This window comes from Hypomesus nipponensis, chromosome 2 (assembly GCF_054491055.1).
Source record: "Hypomesus nipponensis isolate SF chromosome 2, ASM5449105v1, whole genome shotgun sequence".
In the NCBI taxonomy this organism is placed as follows: Eukaryota; Metazoa; Chordata; class Actinopteri; order Osmeriformes; family Osmeridae; genus Hypomesus; species Hypomesus nipponensis.
Window position 1 is genome coordinate 2,247,109 of NC_140362.1, and position 21,807 is coordinate 2,268,915.

The 21,807-nt window shown below is 46.1% G+C and overlaps 1 protein-coding gene and 1 long non-coding RNA gene across 11 annotated transcripts in view; one reads left to right on the plus strand and one right to left on the minus strand.

The window, feature by feature from the left end:
• Positions 1-21,807, plus strand: part of LOC146300363 (growth factor receptor-bound protein 10-like) — a 44,791-nt gene that overhangs the window by 8,617 nt on the left and 14,367 nt on the right. For 3 of the 10 annotated variants that reach the window (XR_014765595.1, XR_014765601.1, XR_014765607.1), the window contains exons 1-5: positions 2,956-3,066; positions 3,164-3,276; positions 7,688-7,832; positions 12,541-12,754; positions 13,930-14,071. Coding sequence is in view for 7 of the 10 variants with exons in the window: in XM_084702250.1 (XP_084558376.1) it covers positions 2,979-3,066; positions 3,164-3,276; positions 7,688-7,832; positions 12,541-12,754; positions 13,930-14,071 (702 nt within the window). In the remaining 3 variants the exon portion in view is untranslated. Of the gene's footprint in view, positions 1-2,954; positions 3,067-3,163; positions 3,277-7,338; positions 7,414-7,687; positions 7,833-12,540; positions 12,755-13,929; positions 14,072-21,807 lie in introns of those variants that run through there. The other 7 variants (XM_084702250.1, XM_084702248.1, XM_084702249.1 and 4 more) reach the window with 7 other exon arrangements.
• LOC146300364 (uncharacterized) lies at positions 5,181-6,422 on the minus strand. The gene is made up of 2 exons (XR_014765658.1): positions 6,129-6,422; positions 5,181-6,008 (listed from the first exon to the last, which is right to left on the minus strand). It is a non-coding gene; the product is annotated as an uncharacterized LOC146300364 (long non-coding RNA).

Sequence of the window (21,807 nt, forward strand, 5' to 3'; positions counted from 1 at the left end):
TACTGTGCACATGACCTTGTGTTGTACTGTGCACATGACCCTGTGTTGTACTGTGCACATGACCCTGTGTTGTACTGTGCACATGACGACAATAAATGTCTTTGTCTTTCAGTCTTATAGCTCCACTATTTGGAAGTGTGTCCCGAATTAGGAGGAAGAGGTAGTATCCAGCCGCGCTTAGTCCGCATGGCTGGGATGAGGGGGGGGTAAGGGGTGGAGCTACTAGGCACACATTTAGCCACAGCGCCCGCAAGACATTTATTTCTGTTTTCGTTGGCTCAGATGTGGAAGGGTTAAACGTTTAAACGTTTCTATTTCCCACTCATGTTGTCTTTTACTGTGAAATGCAGTATTTTAAGGTTGTTCAAGCATTCGTAAAGCTTTGAATGGATACGTTTGAAATCAGAGGTAGGCTACTCAGATATAGTCTGTAAAAATAGCCTAGCCTACTGTGAGACAGTCCAGTCACACCTATGCTCTTTGTCGGAATAACTTTTTTAGCAGAGAACCAAACCGTCACAAACTACATTTGGCATTAGGAACACAGTAATAACACATTATGAACACAGTAATAACACACCATTGAAAGAGGCATTATGTAATTTAGGCTAATGATGTGATTAATTAATTTAGCTGACGCTTGTTGTATCAGACATAGGGTGGGATTAGAACCTGCAACCTCTTGAATTGAGGTCAATGCTAATGCATAGTATTTGGGCGCTAATGTGATATTTAGTCTTACTTAGTCACACCAAGCAAAACGGGAGATCACTTCGCGGAAATGTTTTTACAGTTCAATTAGGCTTTACTTTAAATAGCCCCTGTTGATTCGAATGCTGGCTGCTCTCTAGTTTTTTAACACTCAGGGATATTAAAGCAGACTGTGTGTCAGTACTAGCGCTTGTTGCCTACACGCTTCTATGGTTATTAGCTAAAGAATGTCTGTTGCTTATATAGTTTTGGCTTGCTAGCTACATCAGCCAGCTAACTTGTCTAGTATCCCTGAGCTAGCTGGTTACATGAAACGTTGCCTAGTTTTGACCCCATGCCGTTTGTTTGTGGCGCCGGTTAGATAGTGCTAGATCTGAGAAATGATAATGGCAATGGAAAAGGTACCAATAGATGTATTCTATGTAAGAAATGTATTCCACCCCTCAATGAAAGTTTGTCTCTTGACTTAAAGGCTACTTTCATAGTGTCTAGGTACCAAGATGTGAAAATCTAAAGCAATTATTAGTTCCAAATTCATACAGGGCTGCCAGGTGGCAGAAGTTTAAGATTGTCATTGCTAATTCTCCGTTTGAAGTAACGTTTTGCGTTCATGCAAGCTTGAGCAAAAACGTCTTAATAAGTGTCAAGTCAGCACCGCTGGGCTGGATGGGGTCCAGACCCTTCTGATGATTACCACCGCTGGGCAGGATGGGGTCCAGACCCTTCTGATGATCACCACCGCTGGGCTGGATGGGGTCCAGACCCTTCTGATGATCACTATAGGAATCATTGCACTGTTAAGGTCATAGGTCACTAAGTTTCATTACTCTGTTCAAGTGTAAAGAGTCAAATCAAAGGCTCCTTGCATGCAGCTTAATTTCTCTATTGATACCTCAAGGAGAGGACTGTGTCACTGCGCGGGAACTACAAGGGAGCGATTAGACATCATAGCACAAGTGATCTCGCACGCTCGGATGCTCTTATAATACTGATGTCACACACAAAATGAGGCACACTCGTGCTCAAACAAACGGAAAAACACACACACACTAAAGGAAGAAGCACACACACTTACACTTCACCCACACACAGACTCATCACAAGTAAACTCATTGAGCGGGTCTCACTGATCCTAACCTCTTTGTGGTGGGTGCAGTCATGACTGGATCATTATTTGCAAGTTCAAACTTTTGTCATGCTGAGCTTTCTCAACAAATTGGAGAGGACGACTGTCCCTGAGAACAGGATCCTGTCTACTTCTAATGAGCTATTTTGGGGATAATTCATAGTAACAGCTCTGGTGGAGCTGCATCTGGAGCTGTACAACCCGACTCGAACAAAACGACCCCACACTTAACCCTACCTCAAACTAAACACAACTCTACCTCACACTAAACACAACCCTACCTCACACTAAGTCCTACCTCCTACCCCGCACTAAATCCTACCTCACACTAAACCTTACCTCACACTTAACCCTACCTCACACTAAACCAAACTTAGGGTGAAGCAGGGCCTGTGGTCTTCTGCATTGTGGAATTATAGAAAAGAAACACAAAGTTCCTCTAGGTCCCATAGGGTGTCTGACCTTTGCTACAAGGATCAACTGCTATTTACAATAGCAGTGGCATTGACGTCAAAATGACTTCATAGTTGGGTTTGTTCTGGAAGTATGGCCTAACTTTAGGTTTTGGAGAAGTGTGCCTGCAGTATTTTGGGGGCAATGTTTACAAGTGTTTATGTGATGCACTTGTGCCAAGAGGTGGATAGGATAGCCACTTTGAGAAGTCCAAATAGAGTCCAACTGTTGAACTTGTGGTGGGGAGAAGAGGGGGGAGGGCGGCGGGGGGAGGAGAGGGGGGAGGGCGGCGGGGGGAGGAGAGGGGGGAGGGCGGCCGGGGGAGGAGAGGGGGGAGGAGAGGAGGGAGGGCGGCGGGGGGAGGAGAGGAGGGGGGGCCGCGGGGGGGTGAGAGGGGGGAGGGCGGCGGGGGGAGGAGGGTTGGAAGGAAAGGAAGTGTGACTCCACTAACTGAAATGAAAGAAACTCAAATGTGATTGTATTCCAATGACAATTTGAAAGAATGGTTGTGTCTACTAGGTTGTGTTAAGATGATAAAACTAGAGGAAAATATACTCTCCAGAATGTATATAGCCTCTATTGTATACCAAGCTTATTCAGGTGCTTGGACAAACTGTAGCCTCAGACACCAGTTCATTTTCAACCTCAGAATTTTCCCTTTAAGCGTGCAGAAATCCATTGTTTGAAGATGAACACCCCAGAATTCAGACGCCAGGCACTGTCAAGGATGGATGAAGTTAGCAGATTGTGTTTACTGGCCCTGCACGTACAACTATGTGGGTTAAGATGTGCTCTGCGCTATATTAGTCTACTCTTAGTCTCACCTCCCTGCTTTTTCAGCATCAATGAAGCTTGGTGGTATGTTTTCCTCAGCAGGCGTCCCTGTCCAAGCTGAATGTGACCAAGACGGAGAGAGAGACCGGAGGATTCAGATCATGGCTGTGGCCGGTTGCCCCGATTACTTTCTACACCATCCAAATTACCAGGTAAAACGTTCTCTTGTCTTTTTAGGGAGGGGGGGGGAGACATGAAGTAAAGGGCCAAGGCCAGATTTGAACTCCTGCCTTAGTGGTAAGGCTTCAGCTTACATCAACGGATCCGAAGTGGAAAAGGTCAGCTGCTTCAGGTTCCTCGGGGTGAACATCAGCAATGACCTCACCTGGTCTGTTCACACAGACAAGGTGGTCAAAGCGGCCTAGGAAAGCCTATTCTTCCTGGGGAGACGGAAGAAGTTTAGCATGGACTCAGTCACTCATTAACCTCTACAGATGCACTATAGAGAGAATACTGACTGGTTGCATCTCAGGGCCTCATTTACTAACATTGCGACTTAATCTGTGCCTTTGCCCAACCGCAAATAGCGCACAGTGTATTTCCGCATTTTGCGTGGTATTTATCAAACCAGATCCTCGTCGGGCAACCAGCGCCTTACTCCGCCCTTTAGTGTTAATTAGCGCTCCGTTATAAGATGGGAGAAATCGCCTGCATGTTACTGCCACCATGGAAGAAAAAGAAGGTTCAGCGAAAAGGAGATCGAAATATTGGTTCCTAAAGTTACAGCTAACATTAACATGTTACCTCTCCTCCCATCTCTTTGCGGCACACACCCACTTTCCCTTATACCCTCCCAGCAGCGGTAATCTGGGTTTTTACTCTAGTGCGCTGCCTTTGTAAATACGGTTTAATGTCTTTACCCGCTATTTTACGCCTGAAATGGGCGCAATCCCGTTAGTAAATGAGGCCCACAGTGTCGTAAGTGAGCTGCACATACAGGGACTGCAAGGTCCTACGTAGTGTGGTCAGGTCTGCTGAGTTTATCATCGGCAGGAAGCTCCCAGCATTACAGGACACCTACCACACACGATGTCTCAGGAAAGCTGGCAGGATTCTAAGAGACTGTTACCACCCATCCTTCAGTCTCTTTACCCTGTTGCCTTCTGGCAGGCAATACCTAAGCAGTCGGTCTCACACACACACACACAGACTGGACAATAGTTTCTTTCCATGGGCCATGAGGCTTCTGAATGAACATTGATATGGACACTGGTACACTTCTCACTAGGCACTTTACGCACTCGGTTTCAGTCACTGATTGCACTTTGAGCTACTGGTTGCATCAGCAATAGTGCACTAACTGTACCCCACTTGTCATAGGTTGTTATAGTCTATTAGGTTAGTATAGGTTAATATGTGTATTAGAGGGTTAGGATACCATATTATAGGTGTAATATATTGTATGTTAGCTCATCATAGGTGTAATATATGTTCTGAGTACTCATATGTCATGTTATGCCAGGTTACTTTGCGTTGTCTTGTCCTAAGAATATCAGTGACCAGTCTGACCTTGTGTTGTTCTGTGCATCTGACAATAAAAGACTTGAACTTGACCTCCATGGTCTGCAAGCACCCATTGTAGTGGGAAAGGTAAGGCCGGAGACGCTTTGTGTGTGTCCCCGGCTTGGGAAATACAATTCTGGTTCGATGTTCAGGGAGATAATTGACTCGTTAATATCTGACTCCAATTTTAGAAAATGTGCACAAGTGCGTTACCTGTAACCTTGAGCGCTAAACAGTTGATGACAAGAAACTCTGACATAGGTAAAAATCGTCTGCCCAATCAGAGCACCGACCTTAAAGTATTCATACTCATTAATCAGTTGTTTATCTGTACTATAATATAGATGTAACCATCAACACAGTATGTAAACCAACCACTCAAAAGCTCTGGTGTTTCTTTGGGAGGATGCAGGTCCACTGTAAGTGACTCAGAGGCCTTAAGTTAAAACCTACTTCAAAAGTCTATGTTTATAATCAGTATTAGCCGCATCAACCCAACTAGATCAAGGTTTTCACCGCCGAAGTGTGATAGTTAAGTTTCAAGGAGAAAAAGTAACTTAAAAATGCGCTATAATAGTTTATTATCTAAATAGTCAGATAATCAGTACAATGATAATGAAACATAAAATACAAAATATACCTTGAGAGCAATCGCTAACGAAAGTATTCACAATGAAATCTAGGCGCCTAACGCACCGGAACTGTATCGTAAACAGAACTCAATTGTGTAAGTGATTGGTAACATTTCTCCCTTTATACACCCAAACCCGACTAAAATGGGGACACCAACCATATGACAGAAAGGTTGTCTAACGCATACAAATTCAAATTGGATCTTTAATCAAGGCTGCAGTAGACCAAGGGGTGTCCCTACAAGACCAGGGAATATGTTAACACGTGTTGGTCTGCTGCAAGCACAAACTCTGTAAACCCTGTAAATGTACATGTTACAGTATTCAAATTATTACTAGAATGTAATCCATAAAATAAGAAACCAAAACAAAATCATATCAAACATGACATTAAAAGCTGTTTAGAACTATGTTTACAGGAACACAACTTTTAATGATAATGTCAGAATCTTCCTCGGTCCTCCTTCCTCTTCAACTGTTGAGATCACCTCTCCAGAGGTGTGTCATTAAGGTGTGATTGTCATTTTAGCATTCATGCCAATCAACGACTGTCCCAGACGAGTGTCTGGGTGACCAGTGACAAAGGGTCTGCCAACATGGTCTGTTCTTACTGACGTGGTGTGTATATTACGTGTATCATAAAGAAGCTTGGTTAGCAGCGACCTTGCATGTCTCATTCCCCAACGGCACCTGATGACAGTGATTGGCTTGAGACAGCTGGCGAGTAAACAGGTTGCCGCTTCGCAGAACTGGCAAAACACAAAGAAGCTAGCTTCACATTAGCATTGTAGATGTGCAAGACCCTCTTTTAGCTGCGCGGGTAAGTAACTTATTTGAAAGAGAAACCTTCGATGGAAGGCCCAACTTACAGCACAAAGAAGAGGTTCTCTCCACCAGGCCTGTTGTTGTGCTTCTCAGAAGAGCTCTGTGTGGTTAGACAACTCTTCCTCAGCCAGCCAGCCTCTATAGACAGGCGTGGAGGAGGGAGAGAGAGACAGGCTGATCCAAACATAGCTAGCTACCCAGCTGGCTGTGGAGAATGCTCTCTCTCTCTCTCTCTCTCTCTCTCTCTCTCTCTCTCTCTCTCTCTCTCTCTCTCTCTCTCTCTCTCTCTCTCTCTCTCTCTCTCTCACGCGCTCTCTCACGCTCTCACGCTCTCTCTCTCTCCCCAGTCTGAATGTACCTGTCACGCCCAATAGATTTAGGGGCAGAGCATGAATGAAAATGACGAAGTGTTGAATGGGCCCCTAGCATGGAGGCTCATTCCTCTGAGGTGAACACATAGGATTCACATGGCGCGAGACTTTGACGTGGCAGAGCTGGGTTTGTGGCCTCCAGCCAGGGATTAGAGGGATTGTTTTGAAGGGCTTTCTGTCATTGTTTGTTGTCCTGGTGCTGCTACCCTAACCCTGGTGGGAAATAGCAATCAGCTAAGTCACCTGGCAAATGGAAGTCCTGTGTTACAAGCCTAGTCCACCTAAAACACATGCAAGGTGTGATTTTTTGTTTGTTTAGCCAGGACGGGCTCATTGAGGTTGGACAATTTTCTTTTTAAAGACTGTCCTGGCCAAGATAACCCAGCACAAAGTACATTCAAATATTTTCCAACCAAATTGTGTTTTTTGTTGTAATCTCAGCCTGGAGTTAATGTTACATCATCTGATCACAAAATAGTTAATGATATCATTTGCTTGGATTGTCTTAATCAAGTTTCGGTTTTCTTAAGTATTCTAAGTGTCAGCACCAGGAAGTTAGCAAAGATCGTGGTGTCAAGGCCAAACATCTCTGTGCCATGGGACATGCTATGGTATGCACTGCTCGTTCCTGTGCTTCTGGCCAGAGTTGTGGATATTGAGACAGCGTCCTGACGTCTTGTTTATCAGAGACACACATGCACCGATGGGTGACCTGAACCTTTCGTAAGCACAGGCTGTCTTTTCCTCATACCTCATTGGGGGGGGGGGATTAGTCAGTCTGGTAACTGGACCCATCCAACTGCACCGACGTCTGAGAGGGTGGGTTTGATCACTCTCTCTCTTTCTCTCCCTGTCTCTCTGTCTGTCTCTTTCTCTCTTGCAGTTGTTGTAGGTCTGCATGGATGTGAGGAAGTGGTTAGAGCTTCTCCTTATGGCAAGAAGAACGTGTCCCTGACAGGCATGCGCTCCCTTGGCCGACCCTTCACCCACTGTCTCTGTTGACATCTGGAGGAGGAAGAGGGAGGGATACAGAATAGAGGGGAGGAGGAGAGAGTGAAGGGAGGAGGAGAGAGTGAAGGGAGGAGGAGAGAGTGAAGGGAGGAGGACAGGGCAGAGCCCTGAGAGTGGAGCAGATGAATTGCCTCAAACATTTGCATGTTGTCGTTTAGGGAGGTGTGTTTGAGGATTGTGCTAGAGACTCTGTTGTGACACTCTGTTGGCATTTCTCTCAGCAGGACAAAGTAGACCGAACCACCAATCACAACCCAGCAGAACTGATCGGGCCAAGTTTCCAGCAGTCTACCAATCACAAACCAGCAGATCTAATTGGACCACGTTTCCAGCCGTCTAACAATCGGAACTCCCCTAACCATCAAGGTTTGTGCTGCTGTCTAAACTGTAAAATGTTCAAAGGCCTTTGTCTGGAAAAAATGAAGGATTACTCCTGTTACCACTTATATACCTCTCCTTAGGCATATGGCATAATAGTATGTTCCTTGCATGTATGGGCAATGGCAGGGTATGGCTTGGGTGAGCTACAGCAACACCAAGAATGGTGTTAGCTCTATCATGGAATTACCCAGAACATTACAGAGCAGGATAAGCCAACTCGTTCCATTTCCATGTAGCCCTTTTGAACATCATGCTCTCCTGACTGACGTTGATTTGAGCCCCACAACTGTATGGATTAGCGCCAGCGTAGTTTAGCCCCAAACAATTATTCTGCGCCGCCACGGACTGCAGTGTCATGGTGTGATAGTTTGCATTAGAATGTGTGTGTGTGTTTATGCGTGTGCACTCAAAAATTAGGGGGAACTAGGGACATTGCTCAGAATTACAATGCATCCATTTGAATGTATTTGCGTAGTAGGTAAATATGTAAACACGCCTTTAGCAGGTAGTGATGTCATGTGACTCCAAACTGCTGCCTGATCCAAACTGTGTTGATCTGTGACTCCAAACTGCTGCCTGATCCAAACTGTGTTGATCTGTGATTCCAAACTGCTGCCTGATCCAAACTGTGTTTTGCCATCCGTTGCACCACCACCTCATTAGGGGCGGTTTCTTCAACAATATTCATGGGGTGGCAAAAGGGGTGGCACACCCGTGGCAAGAGGGCGGCAGGAGATTTTGAGGGGTGGCACCCCCGTGGCAAAAGTATATATGCTGATTTAAACACAGTCATATTAATCAATGTTTATTTGGAATCATTTTATTTGGAAGCGACCATGGTATAAGCAGGATAATGCCCTTCGAGGTGTATAATATCACTTGATAATGGACTCCGCGGAAGCAACAGTGGAATGCCTCGTCTATTATTGGATGATATCGACACCTCGTTGGGCATTATCCCTTACATAACCAAAACAAAGGACTTTAAATCTGCAAAAAAAATCCAGAAAAATATACAGTGCTTTCATCACCCATACACATATGAAACCAGTACAGCAGGGGTCCCCAAACTTTTTTCTGCAAGGGTCAGATTCTTTTTCCATTCTTTAATGTGGCGCCAGGTCGGTCTGTAACAGAAAATTACATGGGCCTTAGTGACTACCAGTATTATTGTGGAGATATTATTATGATTTTAAATATATTTATTATGCAAGATTAATTTATTATTTTGTTATATAACAAGGGATATATAGCCTATTAAAAGAGCATTGTTACTATCATAATGAATATTCATTGCTATTGAAATAAAAACATGTAATTACTTATGCATATTAATTAGTGTGAACTGATTATTATTTTTAATTTTTATTACAATTTGTTGAGCGGGCCATATTCGGCCCGCGGGACGTAGTTTGGGGATCCCTGCAGTACAGTATTCAGTCTAGTATGTACATAAGTTTAGTTGCATATGTGCATGAGAGAAGAAAAGGACATGTATAGGGTCATTCTGAAGAATGTTCTTCATGGGCCCTCATATTGTTGAGCGTGTGCGTGTGAGTGTGTGAGCGTGTGTGTGCGTGTGAGTGTGTGAGCGTGTGTGCACCAGGCCCAGGGTGGGGGGTTGGCCCAGACGCCTGCTACACCAGAGGTCCTCGCCCATTAAGTTCTGATAGGAGGGGGGGGGGATATATACAAGGGCTCTTCCACTGTAAACAATTCAGCAGTTCAAAGACTGATTTGTAAAGACGCAGGGTGCCATTATAATTAAGCTTTCTATCTAATTGTGCTTTACAAAATCCATCCATGCTAACCGGAGCGTGAGAGTTAAGCACAATATTGCCCCAGCGTGGGAGTTAGACAAGGAGGGCGTGGTGGCTGGGCCAGGGGCAGTAATCTCACTGTGCCATCAGGGGAATAACTGGAGCAGAAAGTACATTGTCATGTTCAGTTCCCTAGGGGGGTTGGTCTGTACCATGGTCAGTTCTCTGGGGGGGGGGTCTGTAGCATGGTCAGTTCTCTGGGGGGGGGGGGGGGTCTGTAGCATGGTCAGTTCTCTGGGGGGGGGGGGGTCTGTAGCATGGTCAGTTCTCTGGGGGGGGGGTCTGTACCATGGTCAGTTCTCTGTGGGGGGGGGGGTCTGTACCATGGTCAGTTCTCTGTGGGGGGGGGGGGGTCTGTACCATGGTCAGTTCTCTGGGGGGGGGGGGTCTGTACCATGGTCAGTTCTCTGGGGGGGGGGGGGGGGGGTCTGTACCATGGTCAGTTCTCTGGGGGGGGGGGGGTCTGTACCATGGTCAGTTCTCTGGGGGGGGGGGGTCTGTACCATGGTCAGTTCTCTGGGGGGGGGGGGGGTCTGTAGCATGGTCAGTTCTCTGGGGGGGGGGGGTCTGTACCATGGTCAGTTCTCTGGGGGGGGTCTGTACCATGGTCAGTTCTCTGGGGGGGGGGGGTCTGTACCATGGCTATACCAACCATACCAACCTGGCTATACCCCTCCGGCTCATTTGGATTTGGTTTCAAAATTCACATTCCAAAATAAACGACTATGCATAAGCATTGCATGCTGCCCAATTTACTGTGATTACACAATAATTGCGACATCAGAATTGTTTTGGATAGTCCCGACACACTGGTTAGAACACAGACCCAGGCAATATGACCTGGCTATTCCCCATGCAGAACGCAGTTATTAGGTTACAAATCCCATCAATACCACGAATGCACTCATAATCCTATCTGATTGGTTGGAGAATTCAAACAGTGATTTTAAGTCTAGAAGGGAAGGTCCAGTTCTGCTTTTTAGAGGGTCCAGGGTCTGAATAGAGGCCATGCTGTACGGCTAAGTGTTATCTGTGACAGCGAGGTAGGCAACAATATCCGGACATTCCTGGAGGGAATGGAGGGAGGATGGAGGGGATGGAGGGAGGGTGGAGGGGGTGGAGGGGATGGAGGAGGTGTCGAGGGGATGGAGGAGGGGTGGAGGGAGGGTGGAGGGGATGGAGGAGGGGTGGAGGGGATGGAGGGAGGGTGGAGGGCATGGAGGGAGGGTGGAGAGGATGGAGGGAGGGTGGAGGGTGGTTGGAGGGGATGGACGGTGGGTGGGCGGAGGGGATGGAAAGAAGGACTGTTGTAGATTAAGGTGCAGCATGTGAAACATTCTGATTGAAAGGGATAAATCGTAATCCCCAAACTCTCACCAAGCTTTTATAGACAGAGACAGTCCTGCGTTTCTGCTTAATCACTTCCTGATTCTGTTCTCTTTCTCTCTAGGGAGGTTTAGGGTTATGGTGCGTGTCCACTACACCAACGCGATGCGAGCGATGCAATGCCTCCCATTCATTTTCAATGGAGCCAGGCGAATCGCTTGCATGGTGCATTGTGGGTAGCGACGTGACGCGATCCAAGCGATTCGAGTTGAGATTTTCTCAACTTTATGTAAATGAGGAGAGATTTTCGCGAGCGATGGCCAATAGGCTTGTTGTTCTGTTTCTTGTAACGTAGCAACCGTTGGTCATGTTAAACATTTCTAGTTTTCACAGTTTCAAGATGGAGGACAAACTGATCGTCGGTGTGGCTGCATACCCAAGCATGTTTGATACGGCTGTATTCATACATATATGTAAAAAAATTAAATGAGGCATGGCGCAGGGTTACTCCTCGTGGAATAGCAGTAGAAGGAAATCAAATTACGTTTTATAATAATCACAAAAATTCATGTCTCTGGAAATCATTTTTTATAACCGGTCTTTCGAAAAAAGAGAAGAATCCCGGGATAACCAAGAAGGAAGGCAACCTTAGTTAGCATTGATGTAAGCTTTAGCGATAGCTTCGGCATTAGCATGGGAGTTGATGCATTCACAGGCTGAAAGAGAATTCACCTTAAGTAGCTAATATTCAATCAGTCAATCATTCAGCCTGTGTTAATTACAGACATTACAAAGTAACAACAGCAGAGCTCTGGTTGCCCTCCGACAGCAACTCTCTGGTCAGCTCTGCGGAAACATTTTTTGCTTAAAATTTTTTCAACACTATTACAATTTTGTGCTACGAACTGTGACAGACATACGAACAAGAGGGCCAGAATTCAAGGCGCAAAGTTGTGTTATGCATACTGCCTGCAGAACATACTTTGTAAAGGCAGTTGCAGATGTACTAAAAGTAAAAGTATGAGATTTAAATGGTAGGAATTTGGCAGGAATTGTTTTTGTCTTCCATGGACATTCACTTCCTGTTGTTTATGACAGAGTGGGAGTTGTGTTCCACCTACTGGAGCGGTGGGTAACTGCAGCACAGAAAAGGGAGCAAGAGCCTTGCTTTAGAAGCTTGTACTCAAGTACACCACCTCTACAAGCCCATTCTTTTACTGTGTTCTGACATACCTCACCCATCTCAGTGTCCTGACATACCTCACCCATCTCAGTGTTCTGACATACCTCACCCATCTCAGTGTTCTGACATACCTCACCCAATTCAGTGTTCTGACATACCTCACCCATCTCAGTGTTCTGTATCTATGAGGTTAAAGGAAGTACACAGACGTGTGTGTGTGGTTAATAGTGTTTAGATGCCGCGTGCCTTTCATGCAACACACCCCAGGGCTTCAGCACAGAATCAACACTGGCGACCAGAAGCCAAACATCACAGTGTCAACAGTCTGAACGTCAGATGTGTGACTGCTCTCCTTGTCCAACAGATGACGATGTGGATCTGGAGGCGCTGGTGAATGACATGAACTCTTCCTTCGAGAGCCTATACACCACATGCAGCCTGCTGACTGACTCCACCCCCTTACTGCAGAACGGCCAATCGCAGCGCCCAGCCGCGACCACAGAGGCCTGCACACTGCAGTCTGTGTCGCCCAAACAAAACCTGCGAAGGTCCCAGCCAATGCACATCCTTGCCTTCAGGTACACACACATACACACGTACATTCGACAAACACACACGTTCATTTAGGTTGGTTTAGCTGTTAAATTGATTTTATTCATAACCACTCACATAACACTGGTCAAACACAGAGTCAAAACGGCACAATGTTTGTGATACAGCATAGTAATGGGGTGCTCAGGACTAGTATATTACAAGGAGCCTGCGTTGTAAACACGTAACCGAAGTAGAATACCACACGAGAATAGAACTAAGGTGTATTATGTGCATGCAGTAGTGCAAATGACTCTTTTTGGAGCATATACCAGGTATATACCAGGTCTGTGCTGATTTGACTATTTGGTCCAGAATAAAGAGGGTGTCTGGTTTCAGCATGGTCTGTGTATCAAGGCCCAGAGAAACCAGATCTAGTGGATGTAGGACACACACACTGGGAGATTATGCAGCCCTGACCTCCATCTCACCCCCGCCCCAGCTTACATGTGACAACATCAAAAGGATCGGAGCTTTTGAACTCCCCTCGGATGCGGCTCAAGTAGTGGAGAAATGTTGGAGCCGGCTAGCCATCCCAGCTCAGACGCCACCTGGGTCAATGCAGAGGGGAGCTGAGAGGAGCTAGCTAGTTGACGGCTGCTAGCTCTGTTTAGGAGTCAGTTTACCTGTTTGGGGGTCATGTGAAGGTCAGTGAATGGAAACAGCTGAAGATGTTTTGATGGATTTTGAAGGGTATGAGTAAGTCAAGCTCCATGCCTGTCTGGGTTAGGGTTACAATCCTCTCCAAACAATCCACTCCTAGAGCTTCGATTTGACCACCCATTCACCAAGGCAGGCTTCCTCTGTCAGCAGTCCTGTCTGTCTGGTGTGTTGACCAGTCCTGTCTGTCTGGTGTTGACCTGTCTGTCTGTCTGTCTGTCTGTCTGTTTGGTGACTTGTCTGTCTGGTGTGTTGACCAGTCTTGTCTGTCTGTCTGTTGACCTGTCTGTCTGTCTGTCTGGTGTTGACCTGTCTGTCTGTCTGTCTGTCTGTCTGGTGTTGACCTGTCTGTCTGTCTGGTGTTGACCTGTCTGTCTGTCTGTTTGGTGACTTGTCTGTTTAGTGTTGACCTGTCTGTCTGTCTGGTGTTGACCAGTCCTGTCTGTCTGTCTGTCTTTTGACCTGTCTGTCTTTTGACCTGTCTGTCTGTGTGTTTTACCAGGAGACTGCAGGAGGAGGAGCAGCTGAGGACCTACTCCCTGCCAGCCATCCCTAACCCCTTCCCAGAGCTGTGCAGTCCAGCCAGCTCCCCTGTCCTCAGCCCCGGGTCCCTCCCACCCTGCCCACCCTCCTCTGGAAAACACGTGAGACACCCTCAACTCCTCACCTCAGACAGACACGTCGCAACGTCGCATGATCCACAAAACGTCAAGTGTCTGGAGTAGTTTTATGTATATAGCTATGGAAATATATAGATATATTTGTCTCTACTATGCTTTATTGGATCGTTTTTAAGTGATGTATGACAGAGGGGGGGGGGGGGGGGCATGCAAACCCAGGACACTGCTTATCGGCCTGTATAAATTGATATACAATAATATATTTGAAACTAACAAAAACCATGAATACATTTAATGAAGCGTTAACGACACTCCTGCTGTTAGTTTAAAACACATGTATTATTTGTAGTGCAGGCATTTTGCACTTCCCCGTCACTTTCCCCTGTCATTCCTGAGGAGAGGTTAAGATCGTCTTTGGAATTTCCCTTGGCCTGTTTTAATGTCATCCTCCAAGTTGTGTAGGCATGGCGATTGCCTCGGTTTTAGAGTGTGTGCGTTCTGTTCTTGGAAGACATTAGCCATGTTCAGTCCAAAGGTGACCTTAACACTGGAGGATTCTTCAGTCACATGACCAGGATTATGGCCTAAAACGAAATTCTGAAGCACGGACTGTAACGGTATATATCACGATATATTCATTTTTCTCAAAATGTCATGACAATGTAATCTGCACCGGTGCTACATTTGCATTAGTTGAATTTGTACAACTTTTACAGTGCTTTCGCACGGAAGAAGAGCTCGCATGTAGCTTTCAACAGTACCCTACATTTATGGGATCACAAGAAAACTTAGTTCAATATTTGTAGTGAGCTAGCTTCCACAAATTATTACTTGGCTGAAAAGTCGATTCTGTTAGCCTACAATAAACATTTCACAGTTCTAACCAACCTGGCTTTATTGCGTGCATGGCTACACTCTTTCATGCGGCAATTGTCGACGTTGGAGGTTGTCATATTTAACAGAATGGTAAAGCCCGAAAACGATACTGTACTCCATCAGTGCAATAGGCTACTGATGAGGATCCGAAAGATTGCTTGCGATGTTTGGGTTGATTGATTGTGATACTTGCGTCAAAGTCCCGTACAGTAATTTTATGCCGTGCCTGGTGTGATGGGGCTGTGACGAATCTTACATTCACGTTTACATTTATGCATGTAGCAGAATCTTGATTCTGGAAGGCTCTACCGCGGTCAGCACGGTATAGTCAAATTCCATATCGTAGGCCAAATTCATACCGGTATATTTCTATACCGTTCATACTGCCCACCCCTACACCAGTGTAAACTTATCTACCACTTTCCTAACATCTCTTGATCTTATTCCACACTTGCAGAACTGGCCTAGCAGAACTGGGCATATCAGAACCAGGCTAACAGAGAGATAAATGCACGAGAACGCTGTGCAGACTGTTGGCCAGGCCTGTCAGGGTTCATTGCTCTGTCACTCTGTCACTCTGTTACACAGCATTCAGGCCACCATCTGATTCTCGTTATTTACCTCCTCCTCTGCCGCTCTCAACCAAGCTATCATCTCTATGCTCTTAAAGGGGAATGTGCTCTCTTAAAGGGGAAGGGTCCAACTCACTGGTCACATTTCAGTTGTATGTTGGGAAACCACTTGATTTAACCTGCCTGGGATACGTGTTGAAGAAAACCTTCCCTTTAGATAATATTCCATTGCTAGCATGCATACAGACGCACACTAATTTCTAATAATTCCAAGAATGTCTCTGAAGCCAAGTATGAATGCAGATCAAGTCCTCAATGTGTTGCTAAATGCTGTAGGCCGTTAATAACAGTTTGTACTTAAGTTTCAAGGGATATTCATTTTCATCTATTAGTCGGCATTATTGGCTGAACTTCAATAAACAAAACTTTCAGTCGGGTAAGTAGTTGTCTTAAAGGCAGGGTAGGTAATATTGAAGCACTTTTTGTAATTTTTACTAAAATAAACCTCACATTATGATAGCAACCAACAAATCCAAGATTGAACAGTAAAATTATTGGTTTTGAAGAGAGGAGGTGGGATAATGTGGTTTGAATCCTTTCAAACTCAAGTCAAAATTGCTAGGTTTACAAAACGTAGCTACCCTGCCTTTACATTCATGCAGTGCATTCTCCTTGCACAGTATCAGGTCACACAGTCCAGATAAGAGATCCGGGGACTGTATTCCAGCTGCATGCTAACTAGCTGATCCAACCTCATCAAGATGGCCGCCTCCTTTCCTATTCATGCCAGTGCTTGTGAGAAGGAGACAACCGAACCTGCCCTCCTGTGTGATTCTTGAACGTTATTATGTCATATGTACAGTATGGGTGTATGCCGTGTCATAGTGTGTGTGTGTGGGGGATCTCCTCAAAGACTGGGTTTAGCACCATTTAGTTCTTCAGAGATTACTTAAGAGCCTGTTAATAGACGCAGGTTGAATGGGGGCCAGGCTTGTGGTTTGGACTGGTTGGTTTCACCTGTCAGGACGTATTTTTCCATGTTTGCATGCGGAACAAGCTGCTCCCAGGGGATTAGCTGGCAGGGTGCAGAGGTGACAGACACTTTGGGCTGAACCAGACCACTTGAATCTCCGAGCTCTGAACTCAAGCTTAACGTTTAACTACCTCCTTTTTTCTTCAACTTTTTCAGTTAACCCACTATGATTAATGCTCACTTATGACTGAACTCCTAGTCTTGATTCCAACGAATATTTGCAAAAGTGTTGTTGTTTATTGTTTGCTGGTAGATCCCAGCAGTTTATTTCCCTAGTGGTGAAACATGTGTACCTTTTATACCTCTGTCATATCACAGAATGGTTCGATAATTAGGCCGTGTTCACAACCCACCCACTCACATCCTTTCACCAGAATTGTTGATGTTGGGAAGGTGCGTGATTAGGCTGAAACTGGCGCGTTTAGAGATACTTTAAACCAAGGGTCCCCAAACTACAGCCTGCGGGCCGAAGCATTTGGACCGCCCCCCCAAAAATACAGTTCACACTGACTAATATGCATAATATGCGTAAATGTGATTACGTAAGTACGGTGCATAACAAAATAATAAACTAATCTATCATAATAAATACATTTGAAATAATAATAATACTGGTTGTCACTCTGGCCCATGTAATTTTCTGTAACAGACTGACCTGGCCCCACATTAAAGAAAGGAATAATTTTCTGGCCCTTGCAGAAAAAAGTTTGGGGCCCCTGCTTTAAACGAGGTGCTGAGTTGTTGTGTGAGCAACTCTGCACAGCTGTGATCTCTGAACGCTCCTCGCCCTCTGCTGTCTTTTTCGGTGGTTTGTAGCAAAGTCCAGCGCTACCATGGTTATAAGGTGCACTAACAAGGCCACACATAATAGAAATACCAGGCCAGGATTCAGTCAGCTGGTAGAGGAACACACAAGCCTAAAGGTAAAGCCCTGTAACCCAGTGCAGCAGGATTTGAGGAGGATGTTGTGTTTATGTTGGTCTGCTGTTAGCCTGGGTTAGTACACAGTCCTTTTAATTCCCCCCCCCCCACTACCACACACAGCAACAGTTTAGATAGCACAGGACACAGAGTGCTCATGCAATTCCGTTTATCAGAGTGCAGTGATGTCATCCTTTATCTGTGCCCAATGGGGCGACCACAAATGGACAGTGATCTGTAGTGGCCTGAAAAGAACCAGCCCCCCGGTGCCCCCCCCCCTCCCCCCCCCCCCCCAGTGCCCCCCCCCCCCCACAACAGGCAGTGCACTAGTTCAAAGTTATGCATTTGTTTAACCTTAGCTTGTATCCAAAGCAACATACTGGAAGGGGGGATTTGAAACCACAACCTCTTGATCTGCAGTCAAATTCTCTAACAACTGCATCGAACACAGCGTCCGTATAACGGCCTGTAGCTGTCAGTGTGTGGTGTTTGGGGCTGTAGCTGTCAGTGTTTGGGGCTGTAGCTGACAGTGTTTGGGGCTGTAGCTGACAGTGTTTGGGGCTGTAGCTGACAGTGTTTGGGGCTGTAGCTGTCAGTGTGTGGTGTTTGGGGCTGTAGCTGACAGTGTGTGGTGTTTGGGGCTGTAGCTGTCGGTGTTTGGTGCTGTAGCTGACAGTGTTTGGTGCTGTAGCTGACAGTGTTTGGTGCTGTAGCTGACAGTGTGTGGTGTTTGGGGCTGTAGCTGTCAGTGTTTGGGGCTGTAGCTGTCAGTGTGTGGTGCTGTAGCTGACAGTGTGTGGTGTTTGGGGCTGTAGCTGTCGGTGTTTGGTGCTGTAGCTGACAGTGTTTGGTGCTGTAGCTGACAGTGTTTGGTGCTGTAGCTGACAGTGTGTGGTGTTTGGGGCTGTAGCTGTCAGTGTTTGGGGCTGTAGCTGACAGTGTTTGGGGCTGTAGCTGTCAGTGTTTGGTGCTGTAGCTGACAGTGTGTGGTGTTTGGGGCTGTAGCTGACAGTGTGTGGTGTTTGGGGCTGTAGCTGTCAGTGTGTGGTAACGCCTTACAGTAGTCAGACTACTTTTGTCAGGTAACGAGTAACTTAACACGTTACTTATTTAATTGAATGAATCCGTCACTAGTTCCTTGTTCAAACAATAACACATTACTTAATTTAGTATTTTGGTCACGAGCCCTCAGTATGTAGTTAAAAGTCTAGGAAAGTTGAGGCTACTTTTCGCTATAGGTACCTATGAAAACGTCTTTATCTGCTAGACAATGGGTTCCCCTTCGCTCTTTTGGTAAGCAGTCTCACAAGCCCAATTTACCCGACGTCATGGAGCCGACCAGCTAAATATTTATTTATTATCGTTCAGTAGTTTAGGTTTAGGATTATATTACAGTAAGTAAAATAGTCTGGTTCAGTACATAAGTGAACAACATTTTGCTACCATATACCTAGCTATAACTTAGCTTAGTTTTGCTGCTAGATTCAAACCTAGCCCTGGTAAATTGTAGAGCTAGCTAACTACTAGACTTTTGCCTGGCATTGTACAACATTATTTATTAATTAAAGAGTGTCTTGATTCAAAAACTTAATGCAAATATTGCTTTTCATTATAGTGGATTATTACCTCGGTCTGTCTTGCTGTATAATGAGGATTGATCATGTTATATGTGAGTGACACTGAATATTCAGTACAATATGTGCTATTGCTGAGGTCAACCCATTAAATGTGCCTTCTGGGCATAAGAGTGGCCAAGGTGAATTGTCCTACAAATAAAATACTTGTCTTAATGTGACGCAAAAGTAACTTAACGCCTTAATCTCTAAAGCAAGTAACTAAGTAACGTAACTAGTTACTTTACAAGGAATGTAACTAGTAACTGTAATTAGTTACTTTAAAAAGTAACGTTACCCAACACTGGTGGTGTTTGGGGCTGTAGCTGACAGTGTGTGGTGTTTGCAGAGTGCCAGGAGCAGAATGACAAGACGGTTGCTCTGTTTCAAGATTGAACCCTCTCACCCTATGGTTGTTTCAGACCTAGAAAATTCAGTTTGGGGCTAACTGAAAATTAATTTGACGTGATAATTAGACAACAAGGAATCATTTGAATTCCACATCATGAGTCAGCACAGTTTATGGAGTGACTGAGTTAGGAGCAGGCAGCTCTCTGGCAGCACAGCCTGGAACACTCCAGACCCTGACTGGCCTCATTCAGAAGGGGGCTTGTCTCGCAAATCTCATTAGTGTATGTCACTGGTCCCAGTACAGCACAGACCACACACCGCCACCACAGTGTACAGTTGAGTCATTAAAGAGGTACTTGTCAATCGCCAGGGGGGGAGAAAGGGGGCAGGAAAGAGAGAGAGAGAGAGAGAGAGAGAGAGAGAGAGGGGGGGGATTCTGGCAAACCCAAGTCACCTAATCAATGGCTGTTTCTTGTTGGGTAAGTGGATCATTTGAGAGAGATGGATTAGAAGCAGGGGCAAGACCAGGATCTTTGTCTGTTAGATGTTAGAATAGAACACAGTAGAACAGAACACAGTAAAATAGAACACAGTAGAATAGAACAGGATTGTCCGTCAAAGGATGTGGATTGTTCTCAAGGTTACATAAAAAACTGCCCCACAAAGACCTGATAACCAGCCCAGAGACAGGGTCCTGATAACCAGCCCAAAGGCATGGACCTGATAACCAACCCAGAGAGATGGACCTGATAACCAACCCAGAGACAGGGTCCTGATAACCAGCCCAAAGGCATGGACCTGATAACCAGTCCAGAGACATGGACCTGATAACCAACCCAGAGACATGGACCTGATAACCAACCCAGAGAGATGGACCTGATAACCAACCCAGAGACATGGACCTGATAACCAACCCAGAGACATGGACTTGCAGGGCTATCCCTGAGCCCAGAGCAGCTTGAGTCAGAGTGTGTGTATGTGCGTGTGTGTGCCTGTGTGTGTGTGTTAGTGTATGTGTGTGTTCTTTTACCTTTCCCTTTGGGGATTATATTACACACACACAAGTATGTCCTGAGAATGGAGACGGACGGCAGAATGAGGGCAGTGTTAAAACAGGAAGTTTCTCTGTCTCCCTCCTTCTCTCTTTCCTTTTCTCCCTCTCTCTCTCTCTCTCTCTCTCTCTCTCTCTCTCTCTCTCTCTCTCCTCTCTCCTCTTCTCTCTCTCTCTCTCTCTCTCTCTCTCTCTCTCTCTCTCTCTCTCTCTCTCTCTCTCTCAAACAGACAGTCGGACATTTGCTCATATATTCAGTAACATTTGAAGCTAGGTGCTGGTAGTGTTACTAAGTCAACTGGTACGTTCCCGTTGATGTCATCCTGCTTCCTGTCTCCACATCAGCTGTTCCTGCGGACGCTCTACACGGGAGGCGAAAAGAGAAGTAGGGAGACAGACAGAAGAAGAAAGGGAGGGAGGGGAGACACACAGAGCCTTATGACATGCTGGGACTTCCCCTCTCTCTGAGTTTCTGTGACGGAGAGAGAGGGGGGGTAAAGGCTGGAGGGGAGACGGACAGAGAGAGAGAGAGAGAGGGGGGGGGAGAGCTGTGACTCTTACGACACGCCTCACTGTCTTGAGTTGCTGGGGGAAGGCGGGAGGGGTATAGAGAAAGAGAGAGAGAGTGGGAGGGGGTATAGAGAAAGAGAGAGAGGGTGAGAGGGGGTATAGAGAAAGAGAGAGAGGGTGAGAGGGGGTATAGAGAAAGAGAGAGAGGGTGAGAGGGGGTATAGAGAGAGAGAGAGAGAGAGGGTGAGAGGGGGTATAGAGAGAGAGAGAGAGAGAGAGAGAGAGAGAGAGAGAGAGAGGGTGAGAGGGGGTATAGAGAGAGAGACGGTGAGAGGGGGTATAGAGAAAGGGTGAGAGGGGGTATAGAGAAAGAGAGAGGGTGAGAGGGGGTATAGAGAAAGAGAGAGGGTGAGAGGGGGTATAGAGAAAGAGAGAGAGGGAGGGTGAGAGGGGGTATAGAGAGAGAGACGGTGAGAGGGGGTATAGAGAAAGGGTGAGAGGGGGTATAGAGAAAGAGAGAGGGTGAGAGGGGGTATAGAGAAAGAGAGAGAGGGTGAGAGGGGGTATAGAGAAAGAGAGAGAGGGTGGGAGACAAAGTCCATAAGAGCGAGAAAGACACTGAGAGGTAGGGAGAGGAGTGTGTAGGAAGAGGGGGAAGGAGGTGGAGAGAGAGCGAGGAAGGAGGGAGACATAGGGAGAGAGGAGTGTGTAGGAATGGAGGGAGGGAAAGAGGGAAGAGAGAGCGGGAGTCTCTCCTGGAGATAGGAGTGTTTTGGAATGGAGGGGAAGGTAAGAAGTGAGAGTGAGTGGGAGAGAGAGTGGGAGAGAGAGAG